The sequence below is a fragment of the Muscardinus avellanarius genome, assembly GCF_963383645.1.
Source record: "Muscardinus avellanarius genome assembly, chromosome: 4".
NCBI classification, from domain to species: domain Eukaryota; kingdom Metazoa; phylum Chordata; class Mammalia; order Rodentia; family Gliridae; genus Muscardinus; species Muscardinus avellanarius.
The window spans coordinates 142,869,903-142,887,472 of record NC_137789.1 but is presented as its reverse complement, the minus strand read 5'-3'; the positions used below and the strand labels follow the sequence as shown (position 1 = coordinate 142,887,472).

At 46.4% G+C, this 17,570-nt stretch overlaps 1 protein-coding gene across 2 annotated transcripts in view; it reads right to left on the bottom strand.

The window, feature by feature from the left end:
* RBM20 (RNA binding motif protein 20) overlaps window positions 1-17,570 on the bottom strand; it is a gene marked incomplete at both ends in the record, with an annotated part of 211,767 nt that overhangs the window by 16,047 nt on the left and 178,150 nt on the right. For both annotated transcript variants that reach the window (XM_080694009.1, XM_080694008.1), the window contains 4 exons: window positions 169-273; window positions 6,702-7,368; window positions 9,384-9,463; window positions 17,079-17,210. In XM_080694009.1, the coding sequence (XP_080550135.1) occupies window positions 169-273; window positions 6,702-7,368; window positions 9,384-9,463; window positions 17,079-17,210 (984 nt within the window). The remainder of the gene's footprint in view (window positions 1-168; window positions 274-6,701; window positions 7,369-9,383; window positions 9,464-17,078; window positions 17,211-17,570) is intronic.

The window sequence follows — 17,570 nt, the reverse complement described above, 5'->3', positions numbered from 1 at the left end:
TCCAAGAAGTGGTGGTGGGGGTGCCGGGACACTTGGGGAGTCTCCAGTGGAATCTCAGACACAGTTCATGCAGTAGGTCATTGCCAGGCAGAGTAAGGACTCTTTTGCTCAGTCCCTGAGAGCTGAAGTGTAGGTGTGACTACCCTGCAGGCATGAGGGCAAACTTACCTTCTTTGTCCTTGTGTTTTCTGGATCGGAGGACTCTGTCTCTTTCTCCTGTCTGTCCACTAATGGGGAGCTTTCTTCCATGCTCTCCTGTTCCTCTTTTCCAGCCTTACCCAAGGAAGGAGAGAGTCATCAGTGAGCAACAGTAGGGAGAAGAGGCAGCTCCAGGAGACAAAGACAGATGACACGGAGCCCAACTGAGAGTCATCGGATGTGTCGACGTGGGTCGTTCCCTTTTCCCCTGCTGAGCCTCTCAGAGGCAGCTGCTACCTTCATCCCCACTTTACAGACGAGAACACGGAGGCTCTTAGAGCCTAAGTAACTTGCTCATGGTCACAGAGACACAAGTAAAGAAATGTCTTGAAGCCTGGTCTGAGTTCTTTAGCGGGCAGAAATCCCTGGCAAACTAGATGGTTTTTGCAGGGAGAGTGAACAGAAGAAGCTGAGGATGAACTGAGTTGGGCAAGCAGATCCACTGGGGTTAGCCATCATGGTGACATCTCCCCAGTACGCCTGTCCTGCCCATAAATAAAAGATCACATTCCAGCCTCTTGTGGGAAGAAAGGGGGCTGCCACCCAAGCAGGCCTTCTCCCTTCTCTTCTGCCCTCTCTCTGTCCAACAGCTATGGCCAAGCTGGCACTGCCTTGCCTTCTGTTCTTCCCCAGTGCCCACGAAGGGGAAACTGAACACCTGGAAAACAGGTGTTTGGTTTGAGAATTAGGGCTTCTAACCAATCTTTAAAACAGGGTCCAGCAAGCTAGAGTCCAGAGGCCAATTGGAGGTGAGATCTAAGAAGTTTCTGGGGGCACTCTCCCATGACTTAAAACTTGGGTCATCAAATCAATTACTTCTCCCAGGCCTTCCTCGGGGGAAAGTTGCATTTTTTTTTTCTTTTGACATTTTTGGCTGAGACTGGTTCAAAGTAAATGACTCTAGTTCTGATGACTTACAACCAGACACACCCCCTTGAGCTGACAAGGAGCCAGCTCGGGCAGGAGGCCAGGGCTGACTGGTTTAACTTGTTACTGATAGACAAGGACAGAAAGTTCAAGTCCTCCAGCCCTTGCTCTTTCAGTCTTGGGAGAGACAGATCCTGCCAAATGCTTTTGCTCATAAGTGGGAAGAGGTGACAGAAACCTTTTTGAAGGCATTAGAAGACACTGCTTCCACCAAATGGTGACCACTTTTCTGTCGTTCATCTCCCTGAGTAAACTGCCCATGGCCCTTCCTTGTCAAAATAAATAATCCTTACCCTTTACAAAGATTCTGTGGACACACTTCTAGGTCAACATAGTAAAGAGGAATGTGTTCTAGGTCAACATAGTAAAGAGGAATGTGTTCTAGGTCAACATAGTAAAGAAGTCGCCTTCAGTTCAAGCTGGAAGAGGCAGGATCAGCCTTGGGGGCCTGACCGAAGCTCCCACTAGGCAGAACCCTGCTCTTCTGCCCTGTAGGCAAGGAGCAAGCCAATGCCCTTCAGAGCTCTACCTCACCCTAGGTTCACTTCCAGGTGAGAACAGAGGCTTAGGGGGACTAGAGGAACACAACCCACACACCTGCCAGCACCAGCGCACAGACAAAGATGCTCGGTGCCACCGCTGCCAGCAGGCTCTGCACCATAGGATGTGGGCTGCTGCTATGGCACCTCCTAACTGTCTCCCACTTCTACTCCATCCCCTCTCCAAAACCTCTTCTCCCTAAGGCAATCAAGAATGATCATTGTAGCCAGGCGTGGTCATGCATGCCTTTAATCCTAGTACTTGGGAGGCTGAAACAGGAGGACCACACGTCTGAGGAGCTTCGCAACTTAGTAAGATCTCAGCAACTTAGTGAGAACCTGTCTCACTAAGAAATTTCCAAATAGAAAATAAAGGACTAGGCATATAGTTTAGAGGTAGAATGCCCCTGAGTTCAATTCCTAACACCAGAAACAAAATCAAAACAAAAAGCAATAATCATTCTAAAATGCAACAACAAAGCCAGGCATGGTGGCACACACTTGTAATCCCAGTACTTGGGAGGCTGAGAAAGGAGGATCCGGGTTCGCAGACAGCCTCAGCTACTTAGTGAGGTCCTTTGCAACTCTGTGAGATCCTGTTTGAAAGTAAAGAATAAAAAATAGGGCTGGAGGTGTAGCTCGGAGGTAGAATACCCCTGGGTTCCAACCCCAGTACTGCAAAAAAAAAAAAAATTGCAACAATAATCATATCCTCACTGCACTTTCTTGCCAAAATATTATATTTGCTTCCCCTTACATTTAGAATAAATCCCCAAATTATTAATCTAACTATAAGGCCCTGCATGATGTAGCCCCTTGGGACAAACCACCCTTACCTCCCAACATGCTAACCCAGCTCTCTCTGCTAAAAACAAAAAACAAACAAACAAAAAAACCTGGCCTCTAGCAACACAGGGACCTTGGCAGGTGTTACTTCCTGTCTGACCTCCTTCCTTCCTCACCCAGGAAATGCTTACCTTTTTTTTTTTTTTTTTTACATCTCAACAGGCACATCCGGACTCAAGAAAGCCTCTGATTTATTAAAGAAACTAACAGTGCTGCACACCGCCCTCCTCTCTTTCTCAGCACTTCACACTGATGCTCCTCTCTCCAGTTGAGGACTGACTTGATTAGCACACCCTTCCACTAGACTATGAACTCCATGAACCAGGAATCATTCATCCCCCCCAAAACCAGTGCTAGGTTATCATGGCTATCAGTCAATGGAAGAATGCAATTGCTCCCAGCATGCTGGGGTCTCTTCGTGTTTTCTGAACTGACTGTAAGTGGCTTTTCTATTTCTTTCTTTTATGGATTTTTTTTTTACCAGAATTTGCATTCTGTGAACCCCAGGTGATCCACAGACATGTGTTAGCCTGTAGTTGTAAAGCATGAAAACTTTTCTACAGATACTGAACTTGGGTCTTACTCTAAAGACAAGGGAGATTCACTGGCAGGAGACATGCATTCCTGGATGACAGCTACAGACTGGGGCAGAGCAGCTGCTGGCAGTCCCCAACAGACGGGTACCACCCCCTTGGTCTGCCACAGCACCAGCACTCCCAAATGGCCCCATTTGTTCTTCCTGTTTCTGAGCTACTTGCCTGGCTTCCCTTCCCTGGGCGTCTGGCTCCATGACCCTTCATCTACTCCTCTAGTAAAATGGAGAGCTTCTTTCCCATGTTTTCCTCATCCAGTGACTTGGTTTCTGCCTTTCTCCCTAGGACACTGTGGTCAGGGCTAAGCCTCATGTATGGACTTGGCCACCTGAGAACACTGAGCAGGCATATGCACAGGCCTCTCTGGCACCTGCTCCAGAGATCTCCAGTGAGCATGAGTCAAGACAAAGGAGGTGAGGAGCAAGCCAGGCAGAGCTCTGGGCATGGTCGGCTCCTTGGCAGGGGAGCCATGTGCAAAGGCCCTGTAGGGGGGAGGTGCCTGGTATATTAGGAGTAAGGCCAGGACACATCCTCAGCCCTGCTGCCTTCATTCCCAAGTCCAGGCACTGTCTGCTCTCTGATTACTGGGGCAGCACTGTGGGGATCTGGGTTTTTTTTTCCCCCTCAAGTTCATAATACAGAGTTTGAGAACAGTGCAGAAACTCTTTTTTCTAGTAAGTCAGCACACCGAATTGGGATGCCTGGCTCCAAACTCACAATTTATTGGGAACCCCCTCATATCCTTACTGATCCCACTTGAGGCCAGAGCCAACCAGAGGTACAAACTTATGGGGAAATATGTGGGACTTTCTGGGAATCTTTTTGCCTCAGGGACTCTTGGGATGACCCATAGTTTCTATCATCTTAGATGGTCTCAATGTTATACAAACCAATGAAGGAAACGAGTAGGATAAGCGAGGATTCCACGTCTAAGGAGTGTGGGTGGGAGTGCAGAGGGGCAGTTCTTCCCCTCTGCTTGCAGGTGCAGGGGTCTGCAGCCTGGGGCTTATGAGGCGTGGGCTTGAGTCCCTGGTGTTTCTTACTCTCTGCTCCTCTGAGCCTTTCCCTGAGGCACCAGCCCATCACCAGCACCTTGGACACTTCCAAGCAAATGCAGTCATCACTATCCAGGGGGGACTGGTTCCAGAGCTCCCCTCCTAAGCCCAGATCTGCAGATGCTCAAGTTCCTTATACAAAATGGCATAGTATTTGCATGTAAATGACCTCTCACATATTTTAAATTATCTCTAGATTACTTATAATACCTAATACCAAGTGAATAGTTATGAATGGTTGTTTTATAGTTTGGGGAATAACAACAAGAAAATGAGTCTGTATATGTTCAATACAGGTATAATTTTTTACCCCCAGAGTTTTTAATCCATGGTTGGTGAATCCACAGATCTGGAACCTGAATATATAGAAAACTGACTATACACTCTTCTTAAAAACATCCACTTATTGACCAGGTCCTCAGGATTCAGTTCAAGTCCTTAGCAAATTGCAGAAGGTCTTCCTGAGCCTAGCCCACCCAGTTTCCTCATCTTATCTCCTATTCCTCCCTTTGCTATACCAGTCAGAAAAACTTATGCAGATTTTGAAATGGGCAAACAAAACAAAACAAAAACAAAAACAAAAAGAGTACTAGGTATCCTTTCAATAGAATGTTGGGCATTTGTCTAGCACGTCCTTCCAGGATACTTGATTCTATAGGTGTCGGTACCTTTCATTACCTTGAACTGAGCTATTTCACAACTCTAAGCTGCAGAAGACTGATTGTAACACACACGATTCTTGTTCATAGAGATGTAGATGAAGTTTTTCTGGTGGAGATGCAAGTGATTTCCTGTCCACTGTGGAAGAGGTCAGTTTTATATCACTGACATATTCATGTCAGCATTACTGATTGCTAATGTAGTTGCCTACTCTTTGGAGTATCCATTGAGATGATTTTTATGTCATATTGTTCCCTCATTAGTTAATATATTGAATTTAAAAAACTTTGATATGTGCTAGTTATATATGTACATCAGAGTCATGATTTTACATTTCAAAAATATTATCCCTTATTACGCCTTGTGGATGCAGCCACGTTAAGTATTTCCAGGTTCTTCAAACAATCGTTCATTTTCACTTTTGCCATTGTTACTGAACCTCAAGGGTTTTGTGTCTACTTTTAATACCCAGCTCAAATATCACCACCTCTGTGCTATTTTCTTCCTCTCTCTGTGCAGAAAATAATCCACAGAGCACTTCATCAACTATAAATTTCAATATAGGTTCCACTGTATACAAACTGTTACATAGGTCTGATCCCACCATTAGGTTTCTGCTATAACATGTGTCTTATTTACCTTTGAGTCCCTTTTGCCCAGCATACCAACTGGCAAAGTGCCACTGCGCCCATACATGTGGGAATGAAGGCTGAAGTAGTGGCCCAATGTGTGATTCTCAGTGTTCATAAAGTTGAGAACTGGGTGCCCTATTTGGACATAATAATTATTACCAACTCCTGGGTCAGGGTGACTAGAAGATATACGTAAAAGATTTTTAAAAAATTAGGCTTGTAGCCAGGCATGGTGGTGCATGCCTGTAATTCCCAGGTCTTGGGAGGCTGAGATTGCAGGTTCAAAGCCAGCCTCAGCAACTTAACAAGGCCCTCGGCAACTTAGTGAGACCCTGTTGTTTCAAACTAGAGAATAAAATAGGGCTGGGAGTATAGCTCAGAAGTAGAATGCCCTTGGATTCAATCCCCAATCCTGTCCCCCCCAAAATTAGATTCATTCCAGAGACCCCCTAAGCCTCTACTATCCCACCTCTACTAAATATAAGAGGCTCTGGTAAGAAGGAAGTATAAGCCAAGTTAGAATACAAACCTCGTACCCAGAATCTTCCCCATGACCCCGTCCCCCATCCTGTGTGAACTGAAACAGCACAGCAGTCCGTGAGTCCTCTTAGACACTTGGATGAAAGTGCCGGCCAGTGGCCATGCATTTTTTTTTTAATAAAAATGGAACTAAAACTCCATGGGCAGTGTCTAGAGAAGCACACCATGCCCTGGGCACCCCGTATAATTTAGGGAGTGGCGGCTGCTGCTCCCTTACCACCTCTCATTTAGTACTGCAGGATTGGTGGATGCCTTGGGCAGGAGAAAGGATGAAACAGACCAAAGGTCAGGTCTCCCTTGGCAGACTGTGTGGGTTCAAACGCTCAGGGCTGCTCCGCCCTGGAGAAACAGGTCTACAAAAGCCTCGTCCACCGTGGCCCTCCCTAACTTCTAGTACAAGCAACAGGCACCGTGGGATTCGGGCAAGATCATCTCCATTTAATTCTGGCTCCATCTTTCCTGCCCGAGGTCCTTGAGCCAATAGCCTAGTTCTCTTGCCTCTGTTTCCTCATGGGCGTTAGCAACAGTACTGGCCTCACAGGGCTGCTATAAGGAGTACGGGCCTTATTGAGACAACATGTTTATCGCCGCACCTGGCACATAGTAAACACTCCATGCGTGTTTCATTGTTGTTCATACATTCCTAGTCCTATGCGGTTCTTCTCCCAGGAGCTGCCTGGCCTCGGCAAGGGAAGGAGATGGCGTCCTTACCTCGCTCTCTGCCGTTTGGCTTCCTTTTCTGTCCTCAGCTCCTTGGTCTCTATCAGGCCTCTTGGTTTTGTTTTTCTCACTCTGCTTGGACGCGGTGCCCTCAGGGACCCTAGTGACCTTGGGCGCCAGCCCGTCCTCCTTGCTGAAGTCCTCAGGCTGGAGGTGTCTGCTTTCCCTCGGCCTAGCCTCCTCTTTCCTCCGGGACCTCCCGAGGGTGTCGGGCTGCTGTTTCAGGTACTTCTCCAGCTTGGCTTTGGGCTCCTTCCGGTAGTAGCCATCTTCCCGGCTTTTGTAGCTGGATGCAGAGTGGAGCGCACCGGGGGACCCAGACCTGGGATGCTTTTCCCGGTGGCCCCTCCCTCCTTCAAGGCGCTCATCCAGCTCAGCTTTGTCCAGCTGCCGGGGGTAGTGTTTGCGATCGTGCGCCCACATGTCTGTCCTATCCCTCTTGTCCTCCCCGTTCTCCCTCCAGGAGGCCGGGTCTCGCTCTTCCTCCCTCCTGGCATAGGGAGAGTGCTCCCAGGAGTCCCTGCTGTTGCCCCAGTCTGCCCGGGAGGGACCCGGGGGACTGTGGGAAGAGCTGCAGGAGGTGAAGCTGGGGGTGTGGGACCGTGGGGAGAGGGACCGGCTCACTGGGCTGCGAGACCGTGGGCGTTCTGGGCCATATCTGCAAGGGAGCAAGAAGTGGGCTTTAGAAGCTGCATTGCCTCCCCAGCCCCCACCCACCGACACCCACAGACACAGTCTCCCACGTAGATAGACCGGACGCAACCCTATCCAGCTGTACACTCTCCAGTCACGAGTGCCCACAGCCTCAGAGGGGGTCCAGGGGAAAGCCTTGTCCTGCCTTCTGGCTTTCCCGAGCAGATACTTCTCCCAAGCAAGGTACTGACCCCTCTCTGACCCTTAACTCATTCGGATACTGGGAACTAGGAAGAACCATTGTATTTTTTAGCCCTGTCTTCCTCTTGGAAGTGAGCTGCTTTGGCTTTCCTGGGCTGTGGGGGTGCGGATTGGGGGCAAAGCTCTCCCGGTGCAGCCTGGGTAAGGCTGCCTAACCCAGGTGTTTAGTTAGCCAGCCCTTGCCCTTGCTCATGAGATTAGAAGCCGCTCCTCCACTTGGCCTTCGTCAGAATATAGGTGACCTCTTGGCCTCTGTGTTCTTTCTTTCTCTCTCTCTCTCTCTCTCTCTCTCTCTCTCTCTCTCTCTCTCCCCCCCCCACTGGGAATTGAACCCAAAGGCATTCTACTTTTAAGCTGCACCCCTAGCTCTTTTTATATTTTATTTTGAAACGGGGTGTCACTAAGTTGCTGCGCCTGGCCTCAGCTTGCAATCCACTTGTCTCAGCCTCCCAAGTGCTAGGATTACGGGTGTGGGTCACCATGCCCAGCTCATTTTTCTTATTCTGTGCTCATCTCAATCTGGTAAGATCCTGGGCATGGGGGAGGGATGCTAGTTGTTAGGGAATGGCAGGAGGGAGGGGCAAGCTCAAAGATTAAAAAAAAAATTAGGCAAGCATTTAAATGTTGGAAGAGGCTTCAAAACTCTGAAATTCTCATGTTTGAGATGAAGATGCTGAAACCCAGAAAAGGACCCTAATCTGCCTAAGGTTTAGAGCAAGACCTCCTAATCTCCCCTCCATTCGGCCACAAAACTGCAGGTAGTAGAACATGGCCTTATATGCATTGGTTTTAAACCCAAATAACTACAATTTAAAAACAAAGAAAAAACCAAATATACAAACATTCCAAGTATGAGCACTGACATACACACACACACACACACACACACACACACACACACACACACACTCTGAAGCCTGGTAAATAAGTGGATTAATTAAGCCTGGTAATTAACTGAGTTGTATGCCCTATAACCTTCAAGGAGGCCTTGTTGTTGGTTTTTTGGGGTTTTTTTGTTTGTTTGTTTGCTACTCAAATGTAGGATAAGCATGCAGCAGAGCTCACTGGCTAGAGGACACGCACGTGTTTCCCTAGGACTAGAGTTCCTTGACCATCATGGGAAAGCAACGGCCTGAGCCCTGGCCTCTTCCCTGAGGTTAGAGCACCATCTGTGGCAGCCCTGGGTAAGGACCACCTTCTCCCCTCCACCCCCACTGCTGTCCCACCTCGGCTGTCCACAGGACTGTCCTCATAGGAGAGTGACCTTGGTCAACCTGTAGCCCCAGCTTGGCCTGTTCATAAACTTTAGCTGGAAAAAATGCTTTGGAAAACTGCATGCATTCAGTTTGCAGAGTAAATGTTTAAGTAATGGGTCTTCTGGAAGGGGACCATGTACATTCCCATTCCTACATCAACATTCAGTTCATGAAAAATCAAGGGCTGGCTCTACACACACACACACACACACACACACACACACACACACACACACACACACGCACACGTTCATACTGTTTTGATAAAGCACTGACTCATCCCAAAGGACCAAGTATTAACAAGACCTTTACTCTCCTCTGCAACAAAGGAGAAAGCCTCGAGCGAGCCTGGCGTGCCGCGCTGTTCCAAGGTTAACCTGAGCAGCATTTTGGGCTGGGCTGGGGCTTTGCATCAGCAACATGAACAGGTAGGATGCAGAAGGGCAGATGGGGCAGAAGCAGGACATGGTGTACCTTAGATCCCCTAAGGATGAGAGACAGGAGGGTGTTCCTGGAGCCTCACCTGTCTGCTTCCCGGAACATGTCCCTCTCCCTCTGGGAGTGGATGTCCTGGATGATAGCAGCCACCGCTTTCCCAGGTTTCTAGGGGAAGTCAGAGAGATCACCATGAGATGGAGATAGCCTTGTGAACGCTGGGGGAAGCAGCAGGATGTGGGCTGCTCATGGTTCAGGCCAGAGGGAGGAGGGTCTTTGGTGGGGTAGGCAAGAAGCCTAACCCAGGTGACCAGGAGCATGGGCGGGTGCAGAGCAGTGCAGGGCTGAGGGCCCAGAAGACATAGCTCCATGGAGCCAGGAAAGAAGGGGCTGAGGTGTGCCAACCCATGCTGGGGACCAGCAGCACTGGTTAATTCCCATGTCCCACCTCACCACATTTTAAAAAATGCATAAAAACACAGAAAGAAGGGAAGAAAGGAAGGAGGAGAGGGGCATGATAAGCTTGGAAGGAGACTTGAAGTTCACTAACTGTAGCCTCTGTGTGTAGGCAGGGTGGGGTGAGGATAATTGGGGATTGAACCCAGAAGCATTCTCCCTCTGAGATTCACTTTTTATTTTGAAACTGAGTCTCACTTAAGTTGCTGAGGCTGGTCTCGAACCTATGATCCTCCTCTCTCAATCTTCCAAGTATTGGAAGCCTCCACCTTTTGCATGTGTATAAAGAGACTTGGACACATAGAGGCAGAGCCTTGACCCTGCATAACACTGGGGCCACCGGCTACACTGCGACCCATACAGAGGGTGACTTTCAGAGTTGTGCTGGTTAAAGGTCATAGAGGCAGTTAAAGAAGCAGGTCTTGGCAACAGGCTCTTTCTATGCAAGTTTCTTGAGCCCCTTCCAGAGGTTGCTGTGTGTTTGCTATGCAGGACAGTACCAAGTGCATCCCCCCAGGTCCCATACAAAGCCTGTTCTTAAATACCAAGTATGGTGGCGGGCATCTGTAATCCCACTACTTGGGAGGTTGAGACAGGATTGCAGTTTTGAGGCTAGCCTTAGCAACTTAGATATTCAGCAACTTAACAAGATCCTGTTTCAAAATGAAAAATTTTTAAAGGGCTGAGGGTGTAGCTCAGAGGTAGAATGCCCCTGAGCTCAATCCCCAGTCCAAACAAAATGAACTGTGAATGAACAAATAAAAGGTAATCAAAAGAAAATGCTTTCAAAATGAAATTTGTGGGCATAAAAGGGCAGAATCATTTTCCAAAAGACTGTGTGGAATTCATCCATTCAATAAACCTATATTTAGCAGGATGAACTTTACAGTCTATGAATTATATCTCAATAAAGTCCATATATTCTTTTTTAAATGGGATTTATAAACCCCCAGTCTGTCATATTTAAGTTTGATAAAGATTTTTATCACTAAATTAAGTCATCTATTTTTTTTTCTTTGTGGTCCTGGGGAATGAACTCAGGGGTGCTCTACCACTAAACTACATCCCTAACTCTTTTTATTATTTTATTTTGAAACAGAGTCTCGTCAAGTTGAGGCTGCCTCAAACTTGCAATCCTCTTGCCTCAGCCTTCCCAGTTGCTGAAATCACAGATGTGTGCCACCCCACCCCACCTCACACACGCTCTTTTTATCCTTGATTGTCCATGCAGTTTGGGCCAGGAAAGTGCTGGCCTAGAGGGAAGAGGCACCATGACTTGGAATCTCACTCAGAAAGAGTACTCTGCCTCTGCCCCCGGGGCCAGCTGGGCTCACAGGGTTACCTGTGGGAGGCTCATTTCCCCTCCCTTAGAGGTGGGATAATGAGGCCCATTTGGTGTCCACTAAAGCCTCTGGGCATGGCAGCCTATACTGATGAGAGCCAGGCAGGCTTGGCTAACATGAAAGGAGCTGCCGGGAGTCTCACGCCCTAGGACAGCTCCACAGCTACCTGCTGTTCCTGCCTCCAGAGTCTTGGAAAGGTGCTGAGACCTTGCAGATGAGCCCGGCACTCATCAGAGCCAGGTTTCATTAAGGCCACCCCAGTTGATTCTGACATTGTTGGGCTTTACCCTCTCCGCATCCTCTCACTCGACACTTTTGCTAGAAACTCCCTTCTCTTTGCAGACTTCTTGGACTGCTCCTTTCTTTATCCTCCCAAATCATGCTATCTTTTGCACTGAACTCCTGGTAGCTCCCATACCTATGCGTAAGTTTAAGTCTTCTATAATTTTTTTTGTGTGTATGTGGTACTGGAGATGGAACCCAGGGGCAATCTACCTTTGAGCGACACTCCCAGCCCTATTGTTTTTATTCTTTATTTTGAAACAGGGTCTCCCTGAGTTGCAAAGGTGTGGCTGGCTTCGAACCTACGCGATCCTCCTGTCTCAGCCTCCCAAATGCTGGGATTACAAGCATGCACCTGGCTAAATCTTTTATAATTTTGTATAAGAATAGTTTGTTTCCCAGTGAGAAGTAAACTGTCCCCAAGCAAGAACTATGTCTCATATCCATCACGGCTGTTAGTACCACATTGCACACACAGAGACCCTGAATCATCAACTTCCCAATTTAGTCTCCCCAAGTGAGAGTGTGGCTGGCCATTGACAAGACTGCTTCTCAGGGCCAGAGGCACTCTTTGCAACCAGGAGGCTGGCAAGACCAGTGGCTCTGAACCCGGGCCCTCTGTCCCCAGAACCTCTAGGAGTCTCAGTCTACCCTGAACCTAAGGAATGAGAATATCTGTGCACAGGAACGCAAAAACTCCCTTGACGACTCTCAGATGCCGAGATGTACTAAGTGGGAGACAGCTGCTTAAATTCTGCATTGGTGACATTATGATTCTGCACACACTGGAAAAGTTTCCATAGAACAACCCAGCAAAGATTCCAGTCTTCTTGTCCAGGTCTGCAGGAAGGAAATCACTCACTTTCGATTGCTCCTTCAGGGGTGTCTTTCTCATTCATTCCTCACCTATTACGTGGACACCTATTTTGTGAAGGGCTCAACCCAGATGTCCTGAGGAAGAGAGCCTTTGCCACAAAGACAGTATGGGGAGATAAGACATGGGCATAGGAAATAGCAATCAAAGGAGAAGAGGGAAAACACCTTAAAATCTCTCCTTTCTCTCCTTCCACTTTGCCTCATGAGCAAAAAGAAAAGTTAGAGCAGAAAGACCAGAGTTTCCTCACTCCTCTGCCTCTCCTGCTGGGACGTGATGTGGCCCAGAGGCACCACATATGGACACAGTGCTTTGCCATCTGCCTTCCCAGGAGCCATCCTCCCTCCTCTGGTAGCACTGCTTCAGCCCACCTCACTCCAGAGGTCTGGGTGGTCTTCACCGTGCCTCTGAGGATATGGTAGTTGATGTAGCTCACTACAGTGTGGCCCTCTCCTGGACACAGAGACTGGTTCAGGGACAGGCACATAAGCTAAGCTGGCACAATCAGAGACTCTCAGGTGCTACTAGGAACAATCCTGGCTCGCTCTTGCAGGACTTGGGACCTGAGAAGCCAGAGCTGCTAAAGGCACTATCATGCCATCTAGAGGAGACAGAGCCTGGGGCCACTAAGGCCATCCCAGGAAGCACCCGAACACCAAAGCCAAGACAGCAGAAGGCAGAGGAAAGAAATTAAGTCCTAGTGATCTCATTAAAAACTGAATCCAGCCACACCTGCAGCCAGAGATATTCCTGGATTCATGCATATAAACCAATGGATTCCCTATTATACCTATGTCAATGATCCCCAGATCCCCAGTGCTAGAGATTGAACCCAGGTCCCTGTGCATATATGACAAGGGCTCTGGCCCTTACCTGTAACGATTGGGATGGGTTTCTATTACTTGCAGAGAGAGAGAGTTCTAGCTCATTTATGTCAACTGGGGCTATAAACCATGCATTCCTACATAGTAAAAATATGGTTTAAAATGCTTTTTTATATACTATCCCATAAGACGTCCACAATGACCTCAAGAAGCAGCATGATAGCTCAAGGAGCAGAAAACTAAGGCTCAGAAACAATGTGTTCTAGATCACTGCTACTCAGTGTGCTCTGAGCACTGGGAGCCACTGCCTCTCCCAGGAGCTTGTCAGAGATGCAGTCACAGCCCTGCCCCAGACCTACTGAATCCAAAATGCGCTTTGACAAGAGCCCCAGGTGATTTGCATGCATATTAAAGTTTGAAAAGCTCCGCTGCTTCCTGGCTAGGTGATTGCAAGCAAATTACGTTATTTCTCTCTGCTTTTTCATGTGCACAATGGAGATTATAACAACACAATATAGTGATGAAGATATAGTGCAAAACCAACACAGTCCTAGGTTTTAATCATGGTTCTTCCAGTAACTGTGATGTTGGGCAGGTTACTGAACTTCTATTAGCCTCGGTTTCTTCATCTTTAAAACTGAGATAATAATACCTGTCTGACAGGACTGATGTCAGGATTAAAGTAGATAATGTATATAAAGCGCTTGGTACATGATTTGCCCTGGAGGACCAGGACTCAATTAAAGGTACATGCTATTGTTGCTCTCCTGTGATTACTGTTATTATCTACCCTACATACTTCACAGGGTAGGGTGATTCTGAGACCCAAAAGACAAAAGACAATGTATGAAAAAATGTGCTTAAAGCCAAGGAACTCAAGGCACAGTCAATTCCTGATCTGAATACTGAGTCCATAGAACTTAGTAACTCATCTCAACTTGTCAGAGCAGGAAGCTGAGGTTGGCACCACCCACCATCTTTTGGTCTGGCATAGGTCAGTGGTTGTTGATGGCTGCTTTTATGTCTTCCCTTCCGCCGGAATGAGATCCTCACAAACGTGTTCCCTCGGCATCCACAGCTCCCAACCCAGTTCCCACCCGCCGCGGGCATTCAGTGCACATCTGCTAAATGCAACTGGATCATTTTACCTCTTTAACCCATAGATTTGTACCACTCCGACCCAATTCGATCTCCTAGAAACTGACTACTGCTGTTAATTCTAAATAGAAACTTAGGACAACATCTAATTTGGAAACCAAGGCTCAGTGCAAAAATTCAACTCCAACTGCCAGGGGAGAATCTAGGAGAACAGGAACTAGCTGGGTATAGAACAGGGTGGGAGCTTTCATTTGTTCAATGTTTTCATCACAAAAAGGAAAGAGGAATAGGAGGAAAAGGAGGAGGACGATGATAAGGCATGCTCTGCCTGAAGCAGAATTGTTGGTAAAGGAACTTCAGAGGCAATAATGCAAGCAAAGCAGAATCAGGACTTGGGCAACTGGTTGACATATTACCGATCTAGATACATAGACTTGTCAGAACACTAGTCCTAGCTAGAAGCAGCCACTGAGCTTTTGTCTGCCGACTTCAACCTAGAAGATTAAGGACATAGTAAGGACTATGAGTCTTGAACAAAATGGACCCTAAGTAAACATGAAATAAGCTTAAATGAACTGGAAAAAAACTCTACTACATGGGACAGTAGACAACACAAAATAAGAGGGAAGGTTTAAACACAAATGCGGCATTAGTTAAAATAAATCCAAGTGGACAAAGTGATCCAGTTAAGAGAACTCCTGAAAATCAATAAGAAGACACAATAAAAAAATAAAAAAACATGGGCAAATGACTTAAAAAGACATTTCCCATGAAGATTCAAATGGAACAGCTAATGAACAGATGAAAAAGGGCTCAATCTCAATTAGTGATTGGGAAAAGAAAAAAATAAAACCATAATAAACCATCATTCTCTCCCCAGACAACCAAAAACTAAAAAGTTGGACAAGACAGCTGGGCGTGGTGGCGCATGCTTGTAATCCCGGCGCTTGGGAGGCGGAGACAGGAGGATCGCGCAGGTTCGAAGCCAGCCACGCTGGTTTAAGAGACCCTGGTTCCAAAGAAAAAGTATAAAATAGGTCTGGGAGTGTAGCCCAGAGGCAGAAGGGCTTTCAGGAACCCCAGTACCACCAAAAAAAAAAAAAAAAAAAAAAACGTTGGACAAGACAAAGTTAACAAGAATGTGGACCATTAAGAAGCCCTCATACACAAGCCACGTGTAGTGGCAGACTTCTGTAATATCAGTACTTGGGAGTCTGTGACAGAAACATCACAGGTTTAAGACCAGCTTCAGATATGGAGTGAGACTCTCAGAAACCTAGTGAGACTCTCTTTCAGATAAAAAAAATTATATATATATATATGGCTGAGAGTGTAGCTGAAAGATCCAATGCCCCTGGGTTCAGTCCCCAGTACCATAAAACAACAAAAACAAACCAACAAACAAGAAATCCCCAAACCCTCATAGACTACTAGAAAGAGAGTAAATTTAAGACAATCCAGTTCTGGAAAGGATTTGCTATCATCTAGTAAAGTTGGTGGCAAGCATGCTTTATGACCCAGCGATTCTAATCCTAGTTATTTATGTGTCCTCTGGTCATAAGCTCATATGCATGTGTACCAAGTTAACATTTGAAAAGGATATCTACAACTAATAACCTACAACTGGAAACAACTCAAATGTACATCAACAGTAGAATGAATAAACTATATAGCCATACAACAGAAATGTATATGCTGCTGCTGCTACTACTACTAATACTAATACTACTAATAATAAATAGACCTATCTAAAGACATCAATGACAAAATGTTGGATGCAAAAAGCAAGACGCAAAAGCACATGGTCAGTATGATTCCACCCAGATAAATATAGGCAAACTAAACTCCACTGTCTAGAGGGGCATTAATGAAAGAACTAGAGGGAAAGCGTGGGAATGACTATCTTTGAGTCAAGAGAATGGAGAGGGATGAGCCGAGCATGAACAGAGACTCTCGGGGGCTTCTGGGTACTGCCCATATTCTATTTCTTGACTTTTGGTGGTAGTTTTTGGAGACTTAGGAGATGTCACCAAATAATTACTTTTTTTTTTTTTTTTTTTTTGGTGGTAATGGGGGTGGAACCCAGAGGCTTTCTACCTCCGGCCTATACTCCCAGACCTATTTTATATTTTATTTGGAAACAGGGTCTCACTAAGTTGCTGAAAGCCTCACTAAGTAGCTGAGGCTGGCTTCGAACCTGTGCAATCCTCCTGTCTCAGCCTCCCAAGCACGGGGATTACAAGTGTGCGCCACCACGTCCAGCTAAATAATTACTTTTTAAATGATACAATACAATATATAATTAGCCACTCTTCTCTGTGTATAATTTACTTCTCAATAAGAAAGAGAGGAAGAAAGAAGAAAAGAAAGCAAAGCAGAACAAGCTAAACTAAAACAAAGTGTATCTGGAATGGTTTCCATGCATCCCTGAGTACTGACAGTGGCCAGGTCAGTCCAGTGCTGCTTAGAAGGACTTACGTGGAGTATAAGACATAAATATGGATGAGGCAGGAAAGAACAAGAGATCAAGGGGGTCTGAGACTGGGAATGAAAGTTTACTGAATGCCAGTATGGATAAAGCAGACCTGCGATTCATGGGTTTATGCCTGGAACTGCCTGGAAAGGCAACCATCCCCCCTCCCAATTTCCTCCTTCAGGACCTCCTCTGTAAACATCTTCCCCTGTTAAATCTTCCTTGGCTCCCAGGCGATCCACTCCTCTGCTTTTTGCGCTTATTTCAATGAGCACTTTTCCTACTGTGTTGAAATGATCTGCCTTCCCAAGTTTTGAGCAATCTTTTAATCTTTTCCTATCCTCTCCTTCTTGAAGGCACTTAGGTCGGTGCCTGGCAAATGGCAGAAATTCAGCGTATGCTTGTGGAAGGACTAACCGAGAAGATGCCTTACCTTCAGCTGCAATTCCTTGTATCTCTTGGACATCCGAATGAGCAACTTCTCACCATTGATGATAGCAGATTTTTCTTGGTAATACTGGACCATCGCCTGAGCAGCTTCTGTGTAAGCCATCTCCAGAAAGGCCTAGGAAAGATAGGAAAGATGTCCATTGGTCTTGACTTTAATGGTCTTAAAACTCAGTACCAATTACGATTCTCTGTGGGTGAACTTTAAGAACAAGCAAAACTTAAGGTGACAGAAATTAGAATTCACCTTCCTTTCGGGTTAGGGGCGGGGAGTTGATCGGGAAGGGGGTATAAAGAAACCTTCTAACATTCTGGAAATTTCCTAAATCTGAGTATTAATTACATGGGTGTACATAGGAAAAAAATTAATGTAGCTGTACACCTAAGACTAGTATACTTTAAGTACTGGATAGTATCTATTTTATAACTCAATAAAAAATCAGTACAAGAAAGTGCTCTTTTTTATCTCATTTGTTCA